This window comes from Nicotiana sylvestris, chromosome 1 (assembly GCF_000393655.2).
Source record: "Nicotiana sylvestris chromosome 1, ASM39365v2, whole genome shotgun sequence".
Classification (NCBI taxonomy): domain Eukaryota; kingdom Viridiplantae; phylum Streptophyta; class Magnoliopsida; order Solanales; family Solanaceae; genus Nicotiana; species Nicotiana sylvestris.
Genome location: NC_091057.1, coordinates 115,164,507 through 115,192,287, shown reverse-complemented (window position 1 = coordinate 115,192,287; position 27,781 = coordinate 115,164,507). Strand labels below are relative to the sequence as shown.

The window sequence follows — 27,781 nt, the reverse complement described above, 5'->3', positions numbered from 1 at the left end:
AGTGCAAATTATTAACATTTAACATAAATTTTTTGAAACTTTGTATAAGAATATATATATATATATATATATAAGTGTAATAATAAATTTGGAATACCTACTCTAATAGTCGGTTTGATTCCATTTTTTTCTTACTAAAATCAAAATTTTAAAATTCAAAATCAAAACCAAACCAAACAAAAAAGTATTGGGTTTTTTTTGCTCGGTTTGGTTTGGTTTTGGATTTGGTCCTTTTCTCGGTTTTTAGGAACACCCATAGCTCCACCTTTCCTCTAAAACCCTGCGATACTCTACTGCTCTGTCTTCCCTAAACCCATAGGAAGAGCAATTACCTTTCTCATTCACAAATGGCGGTGGACAAGAACAAGCTGGATGAAGAAGCTTGCAGTCTCCGCTTCTACAAAATCATTCTAAGCTGGGATTATCTTCGTCTCCTCAAAGAATCCGATGTAATTTCACAATCTTTTACTGTATCTCTTAATTCCCCTACTTCTACCCCTCTCTGTATAAGTGGGTGTTAATATATATATTTCATTATGTATTTCAATTTATTTAGAGAAAGAATCACAAAAAGGATAAAGGGGATGATGACACTACTACTGGACTGAAAAAAGCTAAGAATTCGTACAAAGATGTTGAAGATTATATTGCAACATTCGAGCCTCTTCTTTTTGAAGAGGTCAAAGCTCAAATCGTCCAAGGGAAAAAAGATGATGAAGAAGGTAGCATTGTTCTTGTTATTTATCCATCTTCCCCACATTGTTAATATATTTGAGATTTTTTCTTTGAGAAAGGTAATATAGGATGTTTGAGATTTTATCAAAAGAAAAAAAAAATAGTATCGAGCGTATAGTAAGCGATAATTGCATTATGGTTTTCTTCTTTGAATTCCCCCTTCTTATTCAGTTAAAAATTCTATCTTTATTTGTGTCGTCGAGCTAATTTTTGGTTAGCTATTAGTCATATTAACACAAGTTGCTGTGTCAGCACCATAAAATAAAACCTCAATCTCATACTAATTTGGGATGGACAAGAACTATATCTCGGAAATTTTGAACATTCCGAGTAATTTGCCATGTTCAGGTTATTGAGCATTGTAATGAAAGGGTCCAAATTTCATATAGGTGACCCCAACTAACCAGGGATTGAGGCACACTTGTAGATTTTCTTCTTGTTCTTCATTCTTGGGCAGCCTTGTACAGGTGTTACTAGATGAAAGAAAGGAACACCCTCTGCACTTGTTGATCCAAGAACTTATGCAGATGTTATTGGATTTTTATTTTTGCAATTACTACAGCGATAAGGACTCAAGAGACAACTAGTACTATTAGTCTTTTGTCTTTAAAACTTGAGGGCGGACTAGAATTTTGACAATATATCACCTAAAGTGCATTTTCATATTCATAATTCAGATTGCACATTTATGCATGTATACATGTTTTATGAGTCTTCAAAGCTTACATTGGTATGTCTTCAAGTTCCATTTTGTATCATTTTATTTGGTTGACTCTGTTTTCATGTACTTAGCATATTTGTTCTTGGGTATTGTAGACACGCAATGGATGAAAGCAGTAACTGTCGGGTGTAGTGAGATTGATGGATTTCACTTTCCAATGATTTCATCCGGTGATGCTGAATCAATATCACAAAATGATCTGTTGTTACTTTCAAATAAAGAGGTACCCGGTTTCTGTTAACTTTGTGTATGCTTTTCACTTGTCACTTTGTAAGGAGTCTGAACATATGTGTTAAAAAATTTGGGTTCCTCAATGCTATCCCACTTAAATTGTGAATACAAGCATCATAATGCGGTTTCCATATGTCATCATTTTCTTTCTGAAGTTTCTTGATAGTCCGAAGTTAAAAAATTTCTTAGAAATTTGGGCGCCTGTGGTGAAATATTTGCAGTTTGGGGAGGGTAAGAGACTTCCAACTGCATATGCATTTGCATTAGTTGAGGATCGTCGACCAGACAAAATAAGACTTAGGATGTACCTGAGTGGAGAGGTCAAACAATTGAGTACAGAGGAGACTGAAGCTTGCCCAAGGCTTTTGAATATGCGTCCTCTTGTTACAGAAAATGCGAAGCTTTTGCATGTTCTTAAGGTATCCCGGCCTAACTTTTAAATTCTTGTCGAACTTCAGGTGTTCCAATATATTTGATTTCGTTGTGATTCTAACTTACGTGTTCATGCATGTGGAGAATATGTAAAGTGTGGGCTCAGTTTATTATACTTTCTGGATAATGCTCCATTATGAAGAAACGAGTTGTTCAGCCTGTGTATGAGATATCAAACTTGTATATTGAGCTAAACCAAATTCAAAAGTTCACTGGTGGAAATTTATGCATGATTTTGGTTCTTTATGTACGAAAACCTCGTTAAGTTGCAGTAGATATGCTCTATGTTTCTTAAGGTGATATTCAGCAACTGATAATTGTTTGTGTTAGCGAGACCTTGGTAAGTTAGTCATGGTAGAGATATACCAATTCTCCTGCAATTTCCAGGCAATCAGCAGAATTCAGATGATTTGCAGCGAAGTTTTTTGAGGGTCTATTTTATTGGTCTGCCTCAATGTTAATATTGCTGAGTGGAAAAAAAAAATACCAGTTGCAAGTCACATTAATATTGGTCTAGTTATTTGAATTTAAAGATGAAATTAAAGTTTCATATACTCTCGTGAAACTGTTTTCCTTTTCACTATATATGCTTCACTTTGCAGATATGCAGTTTATCAACTATAGCCCGTGAATATGTTGCTCTGCGGTCAGTTAGCTCCCTCCCATTCAAGGATTTGATACTATCAGCAGCTGAAAGCAATCATACTACAGAGGATCATGCCTGGAAAATATCCAGACCCTTGAAGGATTTTCTTGAAAGCAATCACAACAAGTCTCAGCTTGATGCTATTAATGTGAGTTTCTAAAACAACTTTATAATTATTCTTATCTCATCTTAAGTATATGCAGTAAGCACCTTTCTAATATTTTGATTTTGCAATAGCACATATATATATATATATGTGTGTCAATGTATATATGCCATCTATACCAACTCGCTGCTTCTGCTCCCTCCCCCCCCCCCCGGCCTCGACCTATGAGTAGTTTTTATGTTATGTAAAACTTAGCATATCCTTTTCTCATTTGCTGCAGGCAGGGCTTTCACGGAAAACTTTTGTGTTAATACAGGTTTGACTTATCCATTTATTCTCTAGGTTGTGTAAATTAAACATGCCATCTCTTATGCTCTTTCAAGTGTACTATCTTTGGGATTTATGAATGAATGTATCTTGGAATGCCATGACAAGTGGAGATGATCAGTGTTCAGTTGTGTATCTTATTTTATTCCATGAAAAATACAGTCTGATACCTTTAATGTATCGAAATTCCTACAGAAGAGACTAGTGTATAAATATTAGTAAGGCAATGCTTCAGATTCAAGTTAATCTTGTATCATTGATGCTTCTAACCACAAAGCTGGAACTTTAATAGAGTTATGTATTTAACAAAGTTCATTACTCTAGGGTCCACCAGGGACTGGAAAAACACAAACTATCCTTGGGCTTCTCAGTGCCATTTTGCATGCAACTCCTGCCAGAGTACACTCCAACAGGTATCCTGCTTAATTTTCTTAGTTGCTTTAGGTGAATTCATATTAGAAAAAATTTCTGGTGGTTGCTATGGCATATTGCATTCAACAGAAAGCATTCCTTTATTCTGTTATCTGTATATAATGCAAAAGTTTTTTCCTAATCAAAAGGGTAACACATTTTCTTTTATATACTGAATTTATGCAGGGGGAATTTGAGTGTTGTAAAACGTGGACCAGAATTATCCATGGCAGACAAGTATGTCTACAAATCATGTGAAATCCTGTTAATATTTATGAATGTGGGTATGATGTACTTATTAAAAAAAAGAAAAAAGCAGCATGCATTGATGTATCTACATATTCTTTTACCAGGCGTACATACATGTATATGCTGCCTTATAAGCTGACTACATGATGAAAGGTTCAAGTTGAAAATCTGAAGATAAATCTTCATGAACTTTATAAACCTTAAGGATCATAAAATGAGAGTGTAGAAACTATGTGTCGATATTTTGTTTTCCATGTTGTGCCACCATATTTAGGAAGCAAGATCTTTGACAGTGGAGATGAAGTTAAATATATATGCACTTGTTAACTGATTATTGTGAAGATCCAGCATCTTCTTTCTGGATGGATGGATGGAGAAGCGGGGTGGATGGTGGTGTATTCTTGTTGGATTTTATTTGCAGAGTGATCTATACAATTATTATGTGTATGGTTTTTGGCTGTTGACCACCTTATCTCCCCTATTTTGCCAATGCTTCTTCTAGATACATGCATAATTTTTATAAATTCGACATTTAGAATTGTGTGAAAAATTCTTTTTTTTAAATCTCTTTTAGACCTTGTTTCTTTTGAATATCTCATGGGGTAAAATGTTTGAACTTTGCAGATACAATCACTGGGGAAAAGCATCTCCATGGTTAGCTGGGATTAATCCTCTAGATCAAGAAATGCCTATAGATGGGGATGATGGATTTTTCCCTACATCTGGCAATGAGTTGGTATGTTTTGATGTTGTCCATGGTAATGCTAAGTTCTGAGAAACTTTAATTTTATGCCTCTTACACTAATCTGTCTTTCTAGAAACCGGAAGTAGTTAATTCCAGTCGAAAGTATCGTGTTCGTGTTCTTGTTTGTGCTCCGTCAAATTCTGCTCTCGACGAGATTGTTTTGCGCATTCTAAACACAGGTATGCTCTTTGTTATGTCTAGATTTCTTCTTTGCCACAAGTTGTGGTGTTGTTTGCTATGTTGTGTATGAATACATTTCTGAATATACAAAAATATAGGACACTTTTCTGCTCCTTTTGAACTTTTACAATGTGAAATTTACAACAACAACAACGACCCCGTGAAATTCCATTAGTGGGGTCTGGGGAGGGTAGTGTGTACGCAGACCTTACCCCTATCCCGAAGGGGCAGAGAGGCTGTTTCCGAAAGACCCTCAGCTCAAGAGGACAAAAAGACAAAAGGAGACAATATCAGTATCACCACAGAAATCATAGGAAAAATAGGAACAACATGAAATCCAGAAGAAAGATGCAAAGCAAAAGCGATAGCTAGTAAATAGGTCCGGCACTGAAAAGCGAAATAGTAAGACACGACATTGCCACTAGCTATCTTAGACAAAAACCCTACCAGACTAGTCTAACAACGGTACGAAGTAAGGCAAGACTCAACTACCTCCTAACCCACAACCCTAATACTCAACTTCCACATCTTCTTATCAAGTGCCATGTCCTCGAAAATCTGAAGCCTCGCCATGTCCTGCGTGATCACCTCTCCCCGATACTTCTTAGGCCGCCCTCTACCTCTTCTCGTGCCTCCACAACCAGCCGCTCACACTTCCTTACCGGAGCATCTGGGCTTCTCCTTTGTACATGCCTGAACCATCTGAGCCTCGCTTCCCGCATCTTGTCATCAATGGGAGTCACGCGCTGCTTCTCCCGAATATCATCATTCCTAATCTTATCCATCCTAGTATGCCTGCACATCCACCTCAACATCCTCATTTCTGCCACTTTCATCTTCTGGACATGTGATTTCTTAACAGGCCAACACTCAGCCCCGTACATCATGGCCGGCCTAACCACCGCTTTATAGAGCTTACCTTTGAGTATCGGTAGCACTCGCTTGTCACACAGGACTCCAGATGCTAACCTCCACTTCATCCATCCTACCCCAATACGGTGTGTGACATCCTCGTTGATCTCCCCTCCCCCTGGATAACCGACCCAAGGTACTTGAAGCTGCCTCTACTTGGGATGACATGTGAGTCAAGCCTTACATCCACGCCCACTTCCCCGGCTCAGCGCTGAACTTACACTCCAGTTATTCTGTCTTCGTCCTACTCAGCTTGAAACCCTTAGACTCAAGAGTCTGTCTCCAAACCTCCAGCCTCTCGTTAATATCGGCTCGCGACTCATCAATCAGAACTATGTCATCGGCGAATAACATGCACCATGGCACCTCCCCTTGAATATGGTGTGTTAACGCGTCCATCACTAGGGCGAATAAGAACGGACTGAGCGCAGAGCCTTGGTGTAACCCCATAACAACCGGAAAATGCTCAAAGTCGCCTCTTACGGTCCTTACCCGAGTCTTAGCCCCATCATACATGTCCTTAATCGCCATAATGTAGAGAACCGACACACCTTTTGCCTCCAAGCATCTCCAGAGAACTTCTCTAGGAACCTTGTCATACGCTTTCTCTAGGTCAATAAACACCATGTGTAGGTCCTTCTTCCTATCTCTGTACTATTCCACCAACCGCCTAACAAGGTGTATAGCTTCTGTAGTAGAACGACCCGGCATGAACCCGAACTGGTAGTCGGATACAGACACCGACTCCTCACCCTCGCTTCAACCACCCGCTCCCACACTTTCATGGTATGACTCAGTAATTTGATACCCCTATAATTGTTACAACTCTGGATATCACCTTTGTTCTTATACAATGGAACCCCCGTACTCCACTCCACTCATCCGGCATCCTGTTCGCCTTAAAAATAACATTGAACAACCCAGTCAACCACTCCAAACCTGCTCTCCACACACTTCCAAAATTCCATCGGAATCTCGTCAGGCCCAGTCGCGTTACCCCTGCTCATCTTACTCATAGCTCCCACGACCTCCTCAACCTTGATGCGCCTGAAGTACCCAAAGTCACGGTGAATCTCGGAACGCTCCAATTCACATAGCACAATATCCCGATCCCCTTCTTCATTCAGCAATTTATGAAAGTAAGTCTGTCATCTCCTCTTAATCTGGGAATCTTCCATCAATACTCTACCATCGTTGTCCTTGATGCATCTCACTTGTCCAAATCCCGAGCCTTCCTCTCTCTCAACTTGGCCAGCCTGAATAACTTCTTCTCCCCGCCTTTTTCCCCTGTTCTTCGTACATACGACCATAAGCCGCAGTCTTAGCCTTCGTGACTGTCAGCTTAGCTTCCTTCCTAGCTACCTTATACCTCTCCATGCACGCTCGTCTCTCCTCCTCACCTATGCTCCCCACTAACTTCAGGTACGCCGCCTTCTTCGCTTCCACTTTACCTTGGACCACTTCATTCCACCACCAGTCTCCTTTGTGCCCGCCAGAGACGCCCCGTCGAGACCGTAGAGAGTTCCTACAAGTTTCTGCTCCTTTGGAACTTTTACAATGTGAAATTAACACTGTTCTGAAAATTACGCGAAGAAGGTAAGCAGTTCTTTGATGTTATATCAGTTACTTTTAAGCTTTTGGTATCGGTTTCACTTGTGAAATGAAATAGATATTACGTACAACACTGTGATAATAAATTCGGTGAGTGCTATAGGAAATATTGGTATTTTTATATTTGCTTAACCAGCCGTAGATTACCCTAGGGAATGCAGTCATCAGTAAACTTGTAGGAACTCTCTACCTTGAGCTGTATTACCCAAACAGATTGTTGTTCAAGGTAATGAATTTAGATGCTAAATTTACCTTTTGCTCATCTTCTCATAAGTAAAGTATAACTCAGAGCAAAATGTGGCAACTTTCTACCCTGTGCTGGCGATATCACCAGCAATAACTTTTAAGGTAATGAATAGATGTCAAGTTTATCTTCTGGTTTCTCTTCATAAATTATGATGTGTAATGAGTAATAGAACTGTTATCCTACCAGCATGCGAGTATTGGCGGCCGAAGCATAGGATTTTAAACAGAAGTTTTGAGCCAAGTGCAGGGAAGACTTCCCATAGTATTATGCAGTAGTTTGTGTTCTTGGAGGTTGTTTCAAAACCATCAGTATATAGGTAGAAGAAGCTTGCACTTTAAGGTAATAGGCGTAAACGTGGGAAAACCTGAAAGGGAATCTACTTCTTTTCTCAGGCTCAGAGTTGCAATAAGGTGAAGAAGTTGCAGCCTGTCGAAGTAAACCCTTGAGCATTAGAGAATCTTTGCAAGGGCTGGGAAGAGATCAGCGACACAAACAAAACCCTCTGTAGTATCAACAAGCTTCATTGCCTATGATCTTGTAGGATTGGAAGACTCACAAAAAGTAATTCTATACGTATGATGATTTTTATTCCAACTTAAAAAGTGACTTCGAACAGATAACATGAGGTTATAGTTGATGAGATATGCTATGAGCGTTTAAAAAAATATGACATGCTCTGCGTCTTCTCAATAGATTTTACTTCTGTATGTATTTATCACCCCCCCCCTCCCCCCCAAAAAAAAAAAAAAAGATTTCTACTTATGATGTATATGTTTCTTTAACCTATGAAATCAGCGCTAAAGCTCTATGGCCACATTTTATGGTCTTACGAAAGGAAATCATGGACAACCTTGTACTTGGAGATATGGAATTTCTTTTGCTGCAAAAATTGCATTTATGTTTATTGCTTTCAGGTCCTTGTAAAATTTATTATCAATTTCAGGTATCCGGGATGAAAACGACCGTGCATACAGTCCTAAAATAGTACGAATTGGTCTTAAAGCGCATCATTCTGTGCAGGCGGTCTCCATGGATTACCTCGTCTGTTCCTTGCACTCGTTTCTCATTATTCTAGAGATCTCAGTGCCAAATATGGATGTTTACCTGGTAGGTTTATGTATATGTAGGTGGAACAAAGACTATCAGGCATGGACTCACAAACTGGTGATAGGCAGAAGCAAGGAGGGCCGCTGAAAGATAAAGACAGCATTCGTGGTTCTATTCTGGATGAGGCTGTAATTGTATGCCAGTTGGACCCTCTTTCTATAGCTAACAAAAGTCCACTCAATGTCAGTTGGACCCTCTTTCTATAACTACCCCAAGCCAGTCAATGACTAACCTATGATGTGCAGGTGTTCTCTACTCTCAGCTTCAGCGCTTCCCCTGTTTTCAGTAAATTGAATCGTGGTTTTGATGTTGTTATAATAGATGAAGCTGCTCAAGCTGTAAGTACTTTGTCCTCTATGACCTTGAATAGAATTAATGCTACCTGTCATTGTCAGTTGTTGTTCTTCTTCATTTGGTATAGTTAGCTAGTAATGCTTTGAATATTCATGTACTTTACCTTTTTGCATTTGCAACTTTGTTCGTCACAGCCGTGTTATCTTCCAAGCCCACTCCTCCCTCCCTCCCTGAAAAAGTTTCAGTTTGGAAATATACTCTCTTTTTATAACCTTAATGGAAATGATGAAATTGACTTTTTGCAGCTTTGGGTTGGGTTGGGTGGGTGACAGAATTATCATGCTGCCAAATTCAAATGCCAGTAGTAGTACTCAATTTGCAACTTCACGTGACATTTAACATAATTTTAACGATGTTCTCTTTCTAACCGATTATGCTGTTAGATGAGGTGGTCAATTGTTATATAATTTGATATAGTACCAAATCAGGTAGAGGCCCTTGAATCTCACTGCCAATCCTTCACAAGAAAATTCATGTAATTGTTCCATGAAAAATAATCAGAACTGCACATGAAAAGGGATGGTCATGTCCAGGTTCACCCTTTGAAATAACAAACCCAAAATCCCCATTTCAACCCATTCCATGCTGTGTTTTTTTGGCCAGTCCGTAAAAGTCCAATCTTAATTTTTTTTTCCTTGTAAAACAATCCGACAAAATAGTTAGTAGGCATCTGTGATATGAAAAACTACAGAATAAAGTTGCACATATCTTTTAACACATCAGATATGACCCTTTTTGGAATTAAAAGCTTTAAAAACAAAATAAAACCCATTAGAAGTATCATAGTCTTCACAAGCAAAGTGCTAGTACCAAATTGTAAATTATTGAAAAATAATCCAACAGTGCATTTGTATGCATTTGGTCCTAATCTTATGGAGGAGTTCATTGGATCATGCTAAAACTTCAAACAAATATGCTTAAATGGTCTAATCTTATGAAATGAAAAAAGTGCAGTTCACGTTAAATGGGGATTTTGCTTTTCTGGTCCTAATCTTATGGAGAAATGCATCAACAGTTTTTACCTTAGGAATCTAAGTTGAATTTAACGGAAGTTGTTCAAGTGGTCCATACCTTATAGAGTGGAAATATTGCACTTGTTAAGGGAAAAATAGGGATTTACAGTCCTACTTTAGGGGGGAAATGTGGTATGAAGCATTGTTACTTGCTTTGACTCCGACGCACTTTTAGAGGGAGGTACTGCGGTCAGTAGAATGCCAGTTTAGGAGAAGTAGGAAGGTGGTACACTTATTATCATACTACAGGGAGGTAAGTTGCGAAGTGCCTCCATATGGGGTTAAATGACTTATTTTTCAGTTAGGAATAATGCCAATCAAATAGAGAAGACAGTGACCATTACAAAATTCCCTTTCTGGAATGTACCCAAATGGAGACAGACGAGTATTGATAATCCGTATACCACTAATAAGTTTCAAGAGTGCAAATTCAGTCAGTCAATTTTAAACTATCCGTGTGTTTTTTCCTTAATGTAAAAGACTTTACACGGAACTTCAATAATTAATGTGTAGTAAGATACCACTTATCAAAAAATATATTCTAGTGTTCCGCCTACTGAAAAAATATCTCCTAATATACTACTAGTATATAAGTTAAACCAACTCTTCAAACTCCTTGACAATCATGTTTTTTTTGACAAAATTTTGCTTTTATTTCATCAAAAAGTAGCTTTACAATCCCAGATTAATGCTGACCATTAATCTCCAATTCCCTGTTACAAAGTAAACCTATACAATACTGAACTTAATTACACAGTACTATACTAAGGAGTATTTTTTAAATTTTCCAATTCTGCTCGTCATTTGATCTTCTTCCTTCCTTGTATGTGTATATGTACTGCAATTTCCTTGCAAAGTTCTTCTATGCTGTGACTTCCTTTGCTAAATCTCATCGAATTCCTTTCACCCCAGATGCAGTAAACCACCATTGCAAACAGTGCTGTGATCATTTCTGCCCTGCAATCTTTCCTCTTTGCCATACTACTTATCCATTTCAATTCATGCTGCCAGCTTCCTATCTGTCTCGCATTGCCCATCCAAATCAATACTCTTTCCCATAGCTTACTTGTACTTGGACAACCAAAGTATAGGTGATCAAATGTTTCCACAGTCTGCACAGAATACACATTCTTGCTGAACTTGAATTCCAAACTTGGCAAGTCTATCCACAGTTGCTATTCTTTGATGGATAGTCAACCATAGATGGAACTTGAACCTAGGATGGATCTGTGCATGTAGATGAATACTCTTCCAGTCTACTTTGGGGAATTGAGGCTGCAGCTGGACATATGCTTTATGTATTTGAAATTTGCCATGCTTCACAAAGTTGTCTAGTGTGTCAATGAGGTTGTTTTGAACTGACCTCAGTTTCTGTACTTCACCCTTTGCCTCTATGATCTTCCTCACCACCCATGCTGCTGTTTTAGGTGTGTTTACCTCATCAATAGGCCTGTTTTTTATGTAGTAGATGTGAGCCTATTTAATCCACAAAGTATCCTTTTTCATAGCCATGCTTTAATAGAGCTGCTTTGTTCCATATCTTCATATTAATCACATTCAAACCACCAGTAGCTTTAGGTTGACATATTCTATCCCATGCAATCAGTGCTTTCCTGGAGTAATCAGTTGAGCCAGTCCATAAGAAGGTTCTCCATATAGTCTGTATCATCTTCATGATTTTCTTTGGCAGTAAGAAAATTTGAGCCCAATACATCTGTATTCCAAATAACACTGATTTTATGAGCTGGACTCTACTTGAGTATGAAAGCATCCTAGCTGACCAGCATCTGACTCTCTCTGTAATCTTTTCAATCAGAGGCAAACATTGATGAATATTCAGTTTTCTTGCAGACAGTGGAACTCCCAGATATTTAAAAGGTATACTACCCTTTTCATATCCTGTACGCTCAATCAGTTGTTCCTTTATATGCTGTGCTACACCAGCAATATAAATAGAACTCTTTTCTGCACTTGCCTGTAATCCTGATGCATTGGAGAACCTCTTAAAGGTCTCCTGCATTATAGTAACTGATTGTGTGTCACCCCTGCAAAACATTAGCAAATCGTCATCAAAACAAATATGTGTCACTCCCAGCTTCTTGCACTTTGGATGAAATTTGAATTCCTTCTGCATAGCAAGTTGATTCATCTCCCTCTGCAAGTACTCCATTGCAATCACAAAGAGGTAAGGAGACATTGGATCTCCTTGTCTTATACCTCTCTTTGCAGGGAAAAGTCTAGTAAATCTTCCATTCAGTACTAGAGAATAGGACACTGTTGTCACACACTCCATTATCCATACTATGAATTTCTGAGGGAAGCCAAGATCTGTGAGCATGTATCTTAGGAACTGCCAGTCCAAAGAATCATATGCTTTCCTTAAGTCAACCTTGAGTACACATCTTGGAGATAAGCCTTTCCTACTGTACCCATTGAACAACTCATGGCTAAACAGTATATTATCCACAATGCTCCTCCTTTCTATGAATGTAGACTGTGCTTTCCCAATGATACCTTCAATTACCTTTTTGATCCTTTTAGTCAGAATCTTGGCAATGATTTTGTAGACAGTAGTACAACAAGCAATAGGTCTATAGTCTTTCACAGTTGTAGGTGCAGGAGCTTTTGGAATCAATGTTATGGCTGTGCAATTCCATGCTTGCTTCATCTTGCTTGTTTGAAAGAAGAACAGTACAACATCATATACATCCTGTCTCACTTCTTCCCAGTGCCTTTTAAAGAACTCTATTGGAAATCCATCAACTCCAGGGGCTTTATCATTTGGCATATCTTTCACTGCTTCATCAATCTCTTCACAAGTTACTTCTTTTATTAGTTCCTGTTGTTGTTCCAATGACAAGCACACTCCTGCTTTGATGAATTTGGTATTAGGACATGGTTTAATCCCAGTGTCAGTTCCCATCAGCTGCTTGAAAAAGGTAGTGAATTCTTTTTCTACAGCTTGAGCTTCTGTAACTCTAGCTCCCATATCATTGTACACAGTAGTAATTGAGTTTTTACTTGCTCTGATCTTCAAATGTGCATAGAAGTATTTGGAATTTGAGTCCCCATAATCTATCCAGTTTACTCTTGCCTTCTGTTTCAGAATTCTTTCTTCTATTATACTCCATTTCTCTAGTTCCTGCAAGGTCTGCTTTTCCTTCTCAATCAGATCCTGATTGAAAGGGTCAAGCTTCAGATTAATCTGATTATATTCCAGCTGCTGCCTTATTTGATTCAATCTTTTTTCATAGCTTGCCATCTCCCTGTTTAATCCTTTTGCCTCAGCTTTCAGTTTTTGTAACTTCTGCCATATGCTGTCCATAGGGTCATTTCTCAGCTTCTGTTTACATACTGTTGGAATTCCTTGTGTTCCATTGTTACCATATACAACTTGAATGGTTTGGGGTATATATTCTTCCTTTTCCATATTTGGACCACTATAGGTGAATGATCTGACACCCCAGGTTCTAGGCAATCAGCTTCCACATGCCCATATTCCTTGATCCATTCAAAGTTCCCAAAGGCCCGATCTTACTGTATACTCTGTCATATGCATGCTGCTTATTGCACCAAGTATAGAAACAACCTTTTGTCTTCAATGGGGTCAATTGCATAGAGTCAATACAATCCTTGAATTCTTTCACCTCATTCATAGTGACTGGTTGTCCTAATCTGTCGTCAGTGGTTAGGACATTATTGAAGTCACCACTTATGAGCCAGGGAATTTGAACCTGTCCCCCTACCAGTTGTAAATCACACCATAAACTTGTTCTTTCCTGCAGTTTGTTTCTAGCATACACTGCTGTCAACATAATCTGGTATCCTGTTACTGAATCACTCACTTTGCAGTGAATGAATTGTTCATGAACTTGAACAATGTTGGCTGAAAGATTGGTCTTCCACAGTACGCAAATTCTACCATTCTCAGCCTTTGTATAGTTGCAGCAGTATCCCCAATCCTTTGCTACTTTATACAGGATCTTTTTTGCTTTCTTTTCTTTGACTCTAGTTTCCAGACATCCTAAAATGTCTATTTTATTCTTCTGCAGAAAGTTTTTCAATTCTTTCTGCTTATAGGGCTTGTTCAGCCCTCTTATGTTCCAAGTACTAATGATCATGGTGGGTATTGTCTGGGGTCTGGATTCAAACCCCCTCCCTGTGCAGATGTTTGTCCATATTCCTCCAATACTCTGAATCTAGTAGCATTGCTAGATTCAACAATTTCACCCTGCTGATCTATTGAAGTATGCTGTCTTTCAGTGCCATCATCTTTGTGCATTATCCTTCTGCTTTGATCTGTATCAGCTTGCTTCCCTTTGTCTACATCTATTGGAGGTTGAATTTCAGTCACCTCACCATTCCTCTCTCCCTGTTCTTGCTGATCCTTTGGCTTCCATTCCTGAACAATTTTCCTCCTTCTGCCTCTATTTCTTCTCTTAGGGGCTTTGAATTCAGCATCTTCTTCCTTCTTACTTTGCTTCCAGCATTCAAACACATCATGTCCAAAATGCAAACATTCATTGCAGAATTTTGGCTTCCATTCATATATAATTTCCTGTTGTTTTATACCATTGGGAGTCATAATTTCAATATTCTCTACCAATGGCTTTGTTATGTCTACTTTCACTAACATTCTTGCATAAGAGATTTTGTTCAATTCAGCTGTGTACTTGTCTGTGTACATTGGCATACCAACAGCACTAGCAACCTTACTTAAAGCATCAGCAGTCCAATACCCAGCCGATAAACTAGGAAAGTGAATCCATAGAGGAATAGTAGTGATACATTTATGATCAAAATGGAAATCTCTCTCCCAATTCTGTAAGATAAGTGGCTTGTTGTGATATGTATATGGCCCTGCTTGAACAACTGTATCTCTATCCTCCACAGTTGTGAATCGAAAAACATAATAGCCATCATGGTGATATAGAATTTGGGGTTTAGATACAAAATCCCAAACTGTTTCTATATAACTCACCATAGACTTCTCATACGGAGCATCTCCCAGAACATAGCCAATTAGAGCAGTTTTCCAATAGTCCTTCAGCTCACTCACATCATCTTCCTCTATTTGAATGACCACTTTGCCATCCCTGTGACTTGGTGGAACATATTCCAATCTCATCCCCATCTGAGAGTTTCGATTTTGTTGTCGAAGCTCCTTTGCATGCACTGTCTTCTCCACCCCTATCTCTGCATTTGCTTCGAGATCTGGATCTGGAGTTTGCTTTGAAGATCCAGCCTCAGAGAACTGTAGTCGTTTCGGACTTATTGGCAGCTGATCTTTACCCTTCTGAGCTTCCTTTGTTTGATTTTCAATTTTACTGTTCCATTGGTTACTTTTTCTCTCTTCCGCTTCATTTAGCTCACTTTCCTCCTCGATTGGTTGGAATCCAGCTGGTAAGAAACTTCCAATTGTTAACGGAGTGATAGTCTGCATCATCAAGTTCACCGGCGTTGTAGCAGCGGTCGCCGGAGCTGCTTGTTTACGTCTCCTAGCCATCAGTGGTGCACGTTAGCCTGCCTTGGCTTATCGTGCGCTGAGAGCATTCCTTTTTCCTTTACGTTATTCTTAAAAAAAGAAAGATAAAAAGCCAATAAAAGGAGCCTTGACAATCATGTTCCTGACATGAAGTGTGATTTATGAATTTTCTTTAGTAATACTATTTGTTGAGTCGCCTTGTACTGTTGTATGTGAAATAACTGGATTCCCTCACCAAATTTACCGAGCTTCTAGAATTTTCTTGTAATATCTAGCCGCTAACCCTTAACGTCACTGTTAAACAGGTGGAACCATCAACACTTGTCCCGTTGTCCAACGGGTGCAAACAAGTATTCCTGGTATGGATATTGATGCAAATATGTAATTTTTTCCCTCAATTTTCTTATAATATAATTCCTTGAGCTGGAAGATTTGGGCATACTTCCCAGGGTGATGTCTGTTCTTTTCTTCTGGTATTAAATCAACTCCGTTGATTTGACATGAATGATATTAGTCTCTCAACCGTTTTATCCACTTCTCTCTTGTGGGATGTCCCAGCATATTATGTACTTTCTGTGTCATGATAGCTAAGAATTCATATTTCCTATATTGTCCTTCATTTATATTAAGAGTGAACCTTGTCTCTCCATACTACTGAAAAGTATTTCAACAGTACTTGAACCAGTTCATGTGTTGGGAAGTAAAACTATGGTATAAGCCCCCAAAAAATGTCAGTCTATAGGACATAAAATATTTTAACTGTTGCCATAGACATAAGAAAACTACTTATTATGTGTATTAGAACTTTTAAATTCTTCTATTATACATTAGTAACCATTTTTCTGTTAAAAAAACATGAACTATTTGCGGGCCAAAGTTTCCTTGCTACATATGAACAATTCTGAATTCTGATTATGTAGGTAAGCTCTTTAAATGCAATGTTGATATAATGAAATATCTGTGTTTGATGTGCTCTGTGCTGAAGAGAATTTTGAAAGCAGCATTCTTTCATTTCCCTTTGATATGAAATTTAATCATGTTGGGAAACATTTAAAACTTTTCTTCCTTCTCATTTTAACAGGTTGGTGATCCAGTTCAACTGCCAGCCACTGTGATCTCACCTATTGCTGGAAATTTTGGGTAAAGCAACTGCGTCTACATTCTATAAATAAAAGAGCATGAAACAGAAGTATTTATGTTTCCAACACTTTTGAGAAACAAGTAAACAAGTTCTTGTAACTTTCTGCTGCCATCATGTCGAAACTAGAGCTGTTTTCGAGGACCAAGAATAATTCATTCAGCCACCATGAAAACCATCCCTCGACTCTCCAGGCTTTTACCTCCAGGCCTTCACCAGGGATATGTATCCTCTGACCTGCCAATCTCCTCCAGTCCACATCTCACCGTCCTCTAACTCTGCTTTAGATTTTCCTACTTGGTTTCCTATTTCTAACTGCCTTCTCTTTTTCATTACAAACTTTCTTGAAAAAGATAAATTTATTCTTTACTATGGAACTTGTTTGTGTTTTTTGTATCTACAGTCTCTGTATGAAAAATAAAATATCTAGAGTGCAAATTTCAGCCTTATAGTAGAAACGAAAATCGAGACATCCTTTTTTTTTTTCCTTTTTCGAGAAAAGATCTGACTGTTCCAAGTTATCAATAAAGTCCTTAGAAACCCTAATTCTTGTTTCTCTAATTTCATCTTTCCTCCTTGGACGTGGTATTGATAGATATTGCATCAGCTTATTTGAGAGACTTCAGAGGGGTGGATATCCAGTGCAGATGCTGAAGACTCAATATCGCATGCATCCAGAGGTTTGCTATCATTCTCTTATATGACATTATAAACTGTCACATTTTTATGCAACTGCTGAGACATCAATCCCATATGTTCAATGTGCAGACATGTCTCTGGATGCTCTAGATACTTTTAGGTCTTTGTTCCTTTTACTAACAGCAAATAATATACTATTGCCACTGACCTAAGCCCATTTGATAGAAAATAGTTTTAGAGACTCGGTCTCTTAAGTAACATTCAGCAGAGATAGTGATTTTGTTTACTGCTGCATTGCATCATATTTAAAAAAGCATGAGAAATGCTGAGCTTCGACTGATAACTCAAAGAAAGATCAAATGCTAAAGCATCAAAAGAAAAGCAAAAGAAAGAATTTGGCTGATAAAGAGAACTAAAGAACAGAAGATAGTAAGAAGAAAGGAAATCAAAATCAGAAGTAGGCTTCTAGCAACTAGGGATTGACTGTGTAGTTGGTAAATAGATCTGAGAGGAATAACTTGAAGTTTGTCTTTCAATCTAAATTTGGTGATCAGCGATGTCTGCATTCAATATCATCTGTGTTTAACCTATGAATCATGCGTCCTCATTGCTTATCTTTAGATAATAAGATTTGAAAATGACAAAGTGAGGCTTGAGAATTCATAGATAGATGGTAGTTGCGAGTCTCGCACAATGTGGAACAGATCGCTAAAAAAACAAAATATTACTGTAACTTCAAATGCGATGTTGGGTTTAATAGGCCCGTGGCAGGAAGTTCAAAATGATCTCTATTTTTGAAATATATTAATATAGTAGTATCAAATTACAAATTGCAGATAAGGAACTTCCCTTCCAGAGAATTTTACAAGGAGGCTCTAGAAGATGGACCTGATGTTGAAGAACAGACAAGGCGCTCCTGGCACAAATACCGTTGCTTTGGACCTTTTTGCTTTTTTGACATTCACGAGGGAAAGGAGTCTCAGCCATCTGGAAGTGGTTCTTGGCAAAATGTTGATGAGGTTGAGTTTGTGCTTGCAATGTATCACAAACTAGTCTCCAGATATCCAGAGCTTAAATCAAGTTCCCGGTTAGCTATTATATCACCATATAGGCATCAAGTCAAACTTTTGCGTCAAAAATTCCGAGAAACATTTGGTGTGGAGTCTGACAAAGTAGTTGATATCAACACTGTTGATGGTTTCCAGGTAATCCTTTGACTTTCCTGACAGATTTCCTGCATCATTTGGCACTTGATTAGTGCTAAATAAGATTCAGGCATCTTCTCTTCTCCTCTGTATTTGGTAGAGAGAAAATAATTCACTTTACTACAGGGACGTGAAAAGGATGTTGCAATATTTTCATGTGTTCGAGCGAGCAAAGATAAAGGCATTGGTTTTGTTGCTGATTTTCGGCGAATGAATGTTGGCATAACCAGAGCACGGTCTTCTGTCCTGGTATTCATTTAGCAAGCGAAAGTTTTCTAATATTCACTCCTACTTTTCAGAAGTCAGTTAATGTTCTGTAAACAATGTTCTACATTTTGTGTTTAGGTTGTTGGTTCTGCATCCACATTAAGAAGAGGAGACAAACATTGGCAAAATTTAGTTGACAGCGCGGAGCAGAGAAATGCGCTCTACAAGGTATAAACTCTTGACATAATTATCTTAGTACTCCATGTTGAGAAATATTGAGACATTGTCCCAAAAAATGAGGTAGGGGAAGGACACCCAGTTCCTTAGGAGCAAAAACAGGAAATATAACCAAACTTTAAGGAGTCTGGTAAATTTGTTAGCCATGTGGTGTGAACTAAGAAAATAATTGTCTCATCCTTATGCTGTCTAATTTTCTTTCGCTTCCTCGTTTTCACTTCAGGCATTAATGATGCACATTTTAAGTTTCTTTCCCTTTACTGAACTTCCTGGTCTCGAACCTTTAGACAATTATAAATTTTCCGGTTGTGCCACCTCAGCTAGATCCTTGATTTCTACAGTTCAATAAACACATATTTTGCTTATTTGGCTTCTGTTTTAGGTCTCCAAACCCTACGATGAATTCTTCAGTCAGGAAAATCTCACATTAATGGAAGTCGAAGCTATGCATGATAAACCTGAAGCTCCTCCAGAAGATATGGACGTTGAAGTGCCCGTTGATGGTACTGTTGTTGAAGCTGATCCAGTGCAACCGGAAGAAAATGACTGGGGTGATGCTGGAGAAGACGGGGGCTACGATGAGGACTAGGGTTCGTCTACAATTGTTTCTGTTATCATTGTTTGACCAATGTGAATTCCACAAGATTGTTCCCAATGGCTCTTAATTTGTATTTATACTAAACATATTTTTACGAATCATAATGAATTAATGATGATGTCCAAATCATTGTAGTGTAGAGACTGAATTCAATTGATTATTAGGAGCTTGGAACAACTTGACATAAACTGTAAGATTCTTTTTTTTTAGAAGAAGAAAACATATTGTAAGGCTAATCTTATAGTAGATCATTACTTGTATTTGGTGTCCATGATTTTTGGCATTATGGTAAAATCAAATCATCAGCATTTCTCTTATGTTTAATGTTTTTTTCTGTTCTTTTCCGTCTCCTGGACTGTACAGAGCAGCTTTAATACCTTCATATGAACAGTGGAAGATTTGTAGACAGAGAATTACAAATTTATAGTAATACTCCTTGTCTAAAAGTAATATTTCAAGATCTTCTATAATTGTTTCGTTTTGTTAATATCTTTTTTCAGGTCTTTTTAATATCAATCAGATGTGAGATACCCATTCCACTCCCTTTGCTAACTTCCAGACAAAGTATCAGTTACTTGTACATCACTCACAGATTGCAGAAGTACAGACCCAACTTGATTTCTTTAGACTAAAGTCAGCTATAGTTCCAAAATCTATTTCTTTTTGATTTTTTTTCCCGTATAATTATTTACAATTTGTAGCAACTTTAATCGCCAGTAAATGTTGACTATGTCGCCATTAAAAGTCTAAAGCAAATAAGAGATAGACTTGAACTAATACAAAATAAGGTAAGTTGTGTGAAAAAGAATTTATGGCAAATAAAGTCAGCATAAAGTTTAGGCTATTGTGGCCAATAGAGTTGTTCTATGTAAGGATAAATAGTTTTAGTGGCGACGGTCACCACTAAAAGTCAAATTGTCGCCACTAAAAGTCGGCACTGTGTCGTCCCTTCTTTTTGCGACTACTGTACTGACTTTTAGTAGCAACTTTTTGACTTTAATCGCGACATTAGTCGCCACAAAAACAATCTATCCTTTTATAACTTACTCTTTTGGGCATAATAGCCTTGGCGTTAAGTCGGTATATGCCATTTGACTCTTACAAGTATCGTTGTCTGACAACCAATGTCTCACAATTTATTTTAATAAAGAAAGTTCAAAACACATGAATGTCAATGATATTAAAGGAAAAAAATTACATGAATTTGAATTTTTGATATACTACCATGCAAGTGATGGAATTCTACCATTTAAACTTTGGGGAACATATGATGCGATTTTGAAATTGAGGGAGCAAACTTTAATTTTCTTGTTTCTATTTTTCAAATAAAACAAAACAGAGATAACGACAGAAGTGGATAAATACTAAAATAGTGAAAAGAGAAGAAGAAAGCTACTCCTAAAAAGAGATGCCAGTACATTGCATATTTGCATGGAACTCAGATTCAGATAGAAGAAGCCAAGTTTGAAACGTAAAGTCCGAACCCCACTGTCGTCACTTTCTCAGTTTTTTTGGGTTTCCAATCCGATATCCGATATTCATATTGGAGTCCGACTATATTCGGATTCGCTCCACGTAGGTCCCGTTCGGGGAAAGCGCTCCCTACCAAGGATTTTTTCATATTCAGGACTCAAACTCGAGACCTCTGGTTAAGGGAAGAGCAGCCTCATCCATTGCACTACATCCTTTGGTGGTACTTTCTCAGTTTTTAGACAATTCACTCCGTTCACTATTTACGTCAAATAAATACTAATTCCTCTATTCTATTTTGAATTATACTATCTGTTTTATTTTAATTGTCCTAAAATTAGTACTCCTATTACTTATTTTTTAAAACCTTAAGTTTATCCGTAATGCCATCTTATTATAACCATATATGAATATTATATCATATTTAAAATTAAATTAGAAATAATTAAATTTCATCATAAAATACAACAAACGAATTAGTAAGGATATACAAATTTTTATGTTTAAACTTTTACTAGCTTGACAAGGACTATCAGATGTTCAACTTATGACATGAATTACAGAATTCAAACATTAGAATTTTATATTTTAAATTTTAGAGTAATGATTCATAATCAATGAATGGAAAAGTAAGTCAACCTAGCTTATGACCACCATTCTTCCTAAGAAATGCAAATAAGTTTCCTTCCCCTTTACTGTGCATGCTTCAAAATTTTAAAGATTATCACTAAACAACTTATTTTTAGTGATAATGAAAAACACTTAGGGCTTGTTTGGCCGTAAAAAAAATTAGTTTTTTCGGTGCTAATTAGCCATACGATGAAAGTTTGGGAGAGGGTAGTTGAAGTGAGGGTGAGGACCCGTGTGTCCATTTCTGAGAACCAGTTCGATTTCACGACGGGGCGTTCGACTATGGAAGCCATTCACATTGTGAGTAGATTGGTAGAGCGGTATAGAGAGATGAAGAAGAACTTGCACATGGTGTTCATTGACCTAGAGAAAGCATATGACAAAGTCCCGAGAGAGGTGCTCTGGCAATGCTTGGAAGCTAAAGGGATCCCAGTAACCTACATTAGGGTGATTAAGAACATGTATGATGAAACTAAGACTCGGGTTAGGGCAGCGGGAGGAGAATCGGAACACTTTTCAGTTATGATGGGGTTGCACCAGGGATCAACTCTTAGTCCATTCCTATTCTCCTTGGCAATGGACGCATTGACAAGACATACTCAAGGTGAGGTGCATGGTGTGTGTTATTTGTTGATGACATAGTTTTAATTGATTAGACGCAAAGTGGTGTTAACGAGAGGCTGGAGGTTTGGAGGCAGACCCTAGAGTTTAAGGGTTTCAAGTTGAGCAGGACCAAGACGGAATACTTGGAGTACAAGTTCAGCAACGATACCCAGGAAGGGGATATGTAGGTGAGGCTTGATACGCAAGTCATCTCCAAGAGAGGTAGTTTTAAGTATCTTAAATCTATAATACAAGGTAACGGGGAGATTGATGAAGATGTCACGCATCGTATCAGAGCAGGATGGATGAAGTGGAGGCTCGCTTCCGGTATCTTGTGTGATAAGAATGTGCCGCTGAGAGTTAACTATAAGTTCTACAAGGTTGTAGGTAGACTGACTATGTTATATGGAGCAGAGTGTAGGCCAGTCAAGAACTCTCATATCCAGAAGCTAAAAGTATATGAGATGAGGATGTTGAGCTGGATGTGTGGGCATACCCGGTTGGATAAGATTATGAATGAAGTTATTCGTGGAAAAGTGGGAATGACCCCTATGAAGGATAAGATGTGGGAGACGAGGTTGAGATGGTTCGGGCATGTTAAGAGGAGAAGTATAGAAGCCCTAGTTAGAAGATGCGAGTGGTTAGCCTCAGTGGGTAGCAGGAGGGGTAGAGGTAGGCCTAAGAAGTCTTGGGAAGAGATTATTAGGCGAGAAATGGCGCAGCTGGAGCTGACTGAGGACATGGCCTTAGACAGGAGGGCGTGGAGGTCAAAGATTAGGGTAGAAGGTTCGTAGGCAATCGAGCGTGATGGGTTTTCAATGTCTCTACCATATGTTTTGATGATCTAACAAACTTACTATCAAGGACCAGATAGGTAACCTGACACACTTGGTACACATTGCAAATGAACGAATTCCAGCCTGAACTCCAGCTAATGTGAACTGCTGCAAATAAAGAGAATAGAGGAACAAGACAGGGACCTGATCCCTTGGTGTTCTATGACAGAAGTACAAGTCAACTATACAGCTGGAAAGCAACTGCAGAAAGTAACTGCCTGCAACTGTACACGCGACAATGCAGCAGATAGTGCATCAATCACTTCCCATTGGGAAGAGGCGTGTACCAACCAAGAATTGGCATCATCCTTGGGATGTCTTTGGTAGTATAACAACATGGTGTAAGGCACAAGATATTCACTTGAGCATTTAGTGATATTCTCTCAAGCATAAAAGATCTGATCCAGGATTGAAGTCACAAGTGTGTCAAGAACAAGAAGACAACTCCACTAAGGATCAGTTCCACAATAAATCTATGTGTGTTCGTAGTTGAGTTGTAATCTTGTTGTTTGTTCTTCATTGTAACTCTTATCCTACTTTCTTAGAAGCTTTGTTTTAGGAAACTCAAAATCATAAACCTTCTGAGTTTTTGTTGTGACTAGAGTTAGTCATAAGTTAAAGTCTTTGTAACTAGTGAGTGACAAAGTAGCTTGTGATAAATGTATTACAAGTTGGTTGAGTTGAAGTCTTTGTAATAGAGTCATTACAAAGTAGCTTGTAATAGTGTGTTTGCAAGTTAATGAAGTTGAAAGCCTACAGGTGTAGGTCGTGGTTTTTGTCCCCTTGAGTTGAGATTTTTCCACATAAAAATCTCGTGTCTCATTTACTTACTGTTTTAATTAGTATTCTCAATGAAAACTCATAGAGGACCAGGTACTCTATAGTTTGGTGGACTCATATAAACTAATAGAGCATTTCTCTTTGTCTTACTCAGTTCGCTAGCATTAGTATTAGTATGATATCTTTTATTCATAGATGACTATTACTACCTAGAGTTTAACTGCATTCTTGGATTCGACCTTATTTTATCTTGTTGTTGTTCCTACTAGTTACAATTACCTTTTCTTTTTCGGTTGTTCTCTAGGCGAGAGTCTATCGAAAATAGCCTCTCTGCCCTTCAGGCGTAGAGGTAAGGCTGCGTACATCCTGCCCTCCTCAGACCCCACTTGGGAATCTACTGGGTTTGTTGTTGTTGTCGGAGTCAATGTTTGGTTATGAAATTTCAAATTTCACTTGAAGTTGAATTTCAGAATTTTTTAAAAATTTGAAAAACTCCAAAAAAAACTATTTTTCAAAATTTCACTTCAAACTACTCACAAAAATTCAAATCAGCTCCAGATTGTATTCATGTCCAAACACAACTCTAATTTTCAAATACCATTTTCACTTGATTTTTTTTTTAATTTTTCTCGAAATTTCACGATTCTTATGTCCAAACGCCCACTTAACATAAATATACAATTTTGAAGTTTGAACTTAATCAAGTAATTAATCTCGTGCTTCAAAATCAGCTAGTTCCAGAGAAGTTTTTAATTGTCGGATAATACGGGGAAGAATGTTGCTTTCGCAAAAGACACGAACGAATCTCTTAAAACAGTAGAAAATGGTTTCGAGGAATAGTATATTTTTTCTTTTCCTTTTCTCTTTCTTTTGCCTTTTTCTCTTTTCCTCGTTTTGCAGCTAATTTCTTATTTTTTTCCTCATAATTATTTTTTGAAAGTTGATACATTATCCGCAATTACTCTCTTCGGTTCACAATAAATGACCAATTTGCTTTTTTTATTTTTGTCCAAAATAAGTGTACATTTATATAATCAAAAAAGAATTCAATTTACTTTTACAAAATTACTCTTATGTACATATCCCTACAAAGTTTTCTTACTCCTCACATAAATATTTAATTAAAGGTAGTTTAGTCATACTAAGTATTTTTGTATAGAATTTAGTATTTTCTTAATGGGCGTGCCAAAAGCAAACTGGTCACTTATTGTGGACTGGAAAGAGTAATTAACGACTCCGCCTACTTTCGGGCAGACAGTAACTTTCTTTATTTATTTATAAACAAGTCAACCAATTATGAAAAGTTTGTAAAATAATTTATAGATACAGAAAACAATAAAATAATTTAATAATTTTACTCCACACATTTTTAAAATTTTCTAAAGTAAAATTAACCTAAAACACAAGTCGACTTTTATACACACTTTTTAACTTCAACTTTACATATAATCTGTTTTCCGATTTCTTTAAATATTAAGAAAAAATCCCTTGCCTAAACGTCTGCATTTATAAAAAAGAGAGTTCATGTTTACTTTTCTTCTCCATATAATTGAAGTTTTCGAGTAAATCCAACATGGCATTAAAATGCTTCTTTATCAAGAAGTTATGCGTTTTAAATGTGAAATTACTTTAATATATATATATATACCGTAAAATCTCTCACTAAAATAGATGCAAGTTCAATTTTCATTATCTTTTGTTTTTTACCCCAATGTAATACATATTTTCTTTTGAGAAAAAAGAGAAACATCAAAATAAAGAAGAAAAGTATAAATTTAATATCCAAAAAAACTCGTAAAACTTTTGCCTAACACGTATCATGTCAAAAGTAAATCAATTAAATAATGTAATCTAAAGAGTATGAAAGTAATAAATGGCTAGAGTACACACATGACACATATATGTAAAATCACACCAAACTAAGAACTTACAATCTAGTGGTATTGGTGTGAGTATCCTATGATTAGGGGTGTTCAAACCGAACAAAATCGCACCAAATCGAAAAGTCAAATCAAATCGATTAAAAATTCGATTAGGTTTAATTTGACTTAATTTGGTATTGAGTAAAAAAAATCCGAACCAAATCGACATATAAATATATAAATTTTATTAATATTTTTAAGACTTTATAGTACATTTTCTAAAATATTTGGGATCCTCTCATGTATTAACCTTGAAAGTATAAATTAACAAAAAATTATTGTTAGACGACTAAGGGTGGCAAGTGGGCCGGTTAGGCCCGAACCCGGCCCAGACCCGCAAGCCCATATGGGTAGTGGGCCTAAACGGGCCTACCCACTTAAGCCCTTGACTAGGGGTTTGAGGCCCATGTGGGCTGATTCAAAGAAAGTGCCCGTTAGGCCCGGGACCGGCTCCTAAGTGGGCCGGTTCAACCTGTCCTAAACGGGCCCAATAGCTAAATTTAAAAAAAAACTCTTTCAAAAATCTAACCGTTGGCTATTGAAAAAATAGTCGTTATGGCTGCCAAAATAGTCGTTGGCTATCTATAAAATAGCCATTTAACCCCTCTAACTTTGTTTTAACCCCAAACTTTTTATAATTACACTTTTTCCCTATTTTCAACTATAAATACCCCCTCATTCTTTCATTTTTCTTCACCAAATCATCAATCTCTCTCTAATTTTCTTCTAAAATTGGTTACTTTGTTGTTGCAACTTGTGTCAAAAATTGTGAAGTTGGTGAATTGAAGTCTTCAAGTTTTCAACGATAATTAATTTCAACAAGTTGTTCGTCAATTCGGTAAACTCGTTCCAACTCTTTAGTTTTAATATTATATTTTTTGTTTGTTTTATTTAGTTACTTTGTATAATTATAATTAAGATGGCATATTCCTTAAAAAATGTTTAGTAAATATAAGGAAAAATCCAAGAGTGGTGAATCTAGTAGCCAATCTATTCCTCCTCTAATTCCTCGGCCTCCCCTACCCAAACCCCATACCCGCCCTCCACCTGCTCCTATTTTTGATAGTGATAATACTTTATTACAGTTTACGGACAGTCAATATGTGCATAATGTTGGTGGTGGTGAACGCTTAGATGATGAATATATGAACAATCTTTATGGTAATCCAACTATAGATGAAGAAGATGAGCAGGAAATAGATTTAGATGAAACGCACTCGGATGATGAAACACACTAGTCATGTTGCTCAAGTTAACCCAACTAATCCAAATGATGCCCGGAGGACCCCCCTGTTACTACCCCTACTTTTTCTCGACAACCTTCTAAGCGAGCCGAAACATCTCTTGTTTGACCATTTTTTATTCAAATAAGAAAAAAAATAAAGCTAAGTGTAAAACTTGTGACAAAGAGTTAGCCTTTAGCTATGTTGATCGGGGGGACGAGAAGTTTGAGGAGACACATAATGATACACCCTCAAGATAAAGCTAAATTTTTTCAAATGAAAGCTGCGGCCGGGGGTGCAAGTCCAACTAGTCAGCCTGACCCTAGTATTTTATATTATGACACAAGAAAAGATAGGGAAGAATTGACAAAAATGGTTATTGTTATGTGCTTACCCTATAGTTTTCCGTCTAACCCCCACTTTGTGCATTATATTAGAAGAGTTTTTAATCCTACTTATAAAGGATGACCTCGCACAACCGTAAAGAGCGATATTTATAAATATAAACATGAATATGAATAATATTTGCGCTATTTTTTACTCATATTAATTTTTGTGTTGCTATTACTACTGATATTGGTAGAAGTGGTAATGACTGTGATTATCTTAGTGTTATAAGTCATTGGATTGATGAGGAGTGGATAATGCAAAAGCGCATTATTGCTTATAGAATAATTAATTCACGTCACACAGGGCAGTTTATTTCTAGCACGGTTATAGATATTTATAGATATTTTTGCATTAGTGATAAAATAATATCAATTTCAATGAATAATGCTAC

The 27,781-nt window shown here is 37.3% G+C and overlaps 2 protein-coding genes across 3 annotated transcripts; both read left to right on the top strand.

Moving 5' to 3' along the window:
• The first annotated feature begins 216 nt into the window (after positions 1 to 216).
• On the top strand, positions 217 to 19,796 carry LOC104232348 (probable helicase MAGATAMA 3). 2 transcript variants are annotated; one of them, XM_009785527.2, is made up of 20 exons: positions 218 to 449; positions 557 to 722; positions 1,552 to 1,679; positions 1,909 to 2,106; positions 2,722 to 2,913; positions 3,152 to 3,187; positions 3,523 to 3,611; positions 3,796 to 3,846; positions 4,483 to 4,594; positions 4,677 to 4,782; positions 8,497 to 8,594; positions 8,681 to 8,794; positions 8,906 to 8,998; positions 15,818 to 15,871; positions 16,594 to 16,652; positions 17,246 to 17,330; positions 18,126 to 18,494; positions 18,621 to 18,743; positions 18,840 to 18,929; positions 19,321 to 19,796. In XM_009785527.2, exons 1-20 carry the CDS (start codon positions 348 to 350, stop codon positions 19,525 to 19,527), a joined length of 2,472 nt encoding a protein of 823 aa, XP_009783829.1. In that variant the 5' UTR covers positions 218 to 347; the 3' UTR covers positions 19,528 to 19,796. The 2 variants fall into 2 exon arrangements, with proteins under 2 accessions (XP_009783831.1, XP_009783829.1); XM_009785529.2 differs by lacking the exon at positions 1,909 to 2,106 and having other exon boundaries at positions 217 to 449.
• Positions 19,797 to 21,918: 2,122 nt separating this feature from the next.
• Positions 21,919 to 27,015, top strand: LOC138873578 (uncharacterized). Its single transcript, XM_070152050.1, has 4 exons — positions 21,919 to 22,240; positions 22,495 to 23,025; positions 23,245 to 23,398; positions 26,874 to 27,015. The coding sequence occupies exons 1-4, from the start codon at positions 21,919 to 21,921 to the stop codon at positions 27,013 to 27,015; spliced, it is 1,149 nt and encodes a 382-aa protein (XP_070008151.1).
• Positions 27,016 to 27,781: the final 766 nt, after the last annotated feature.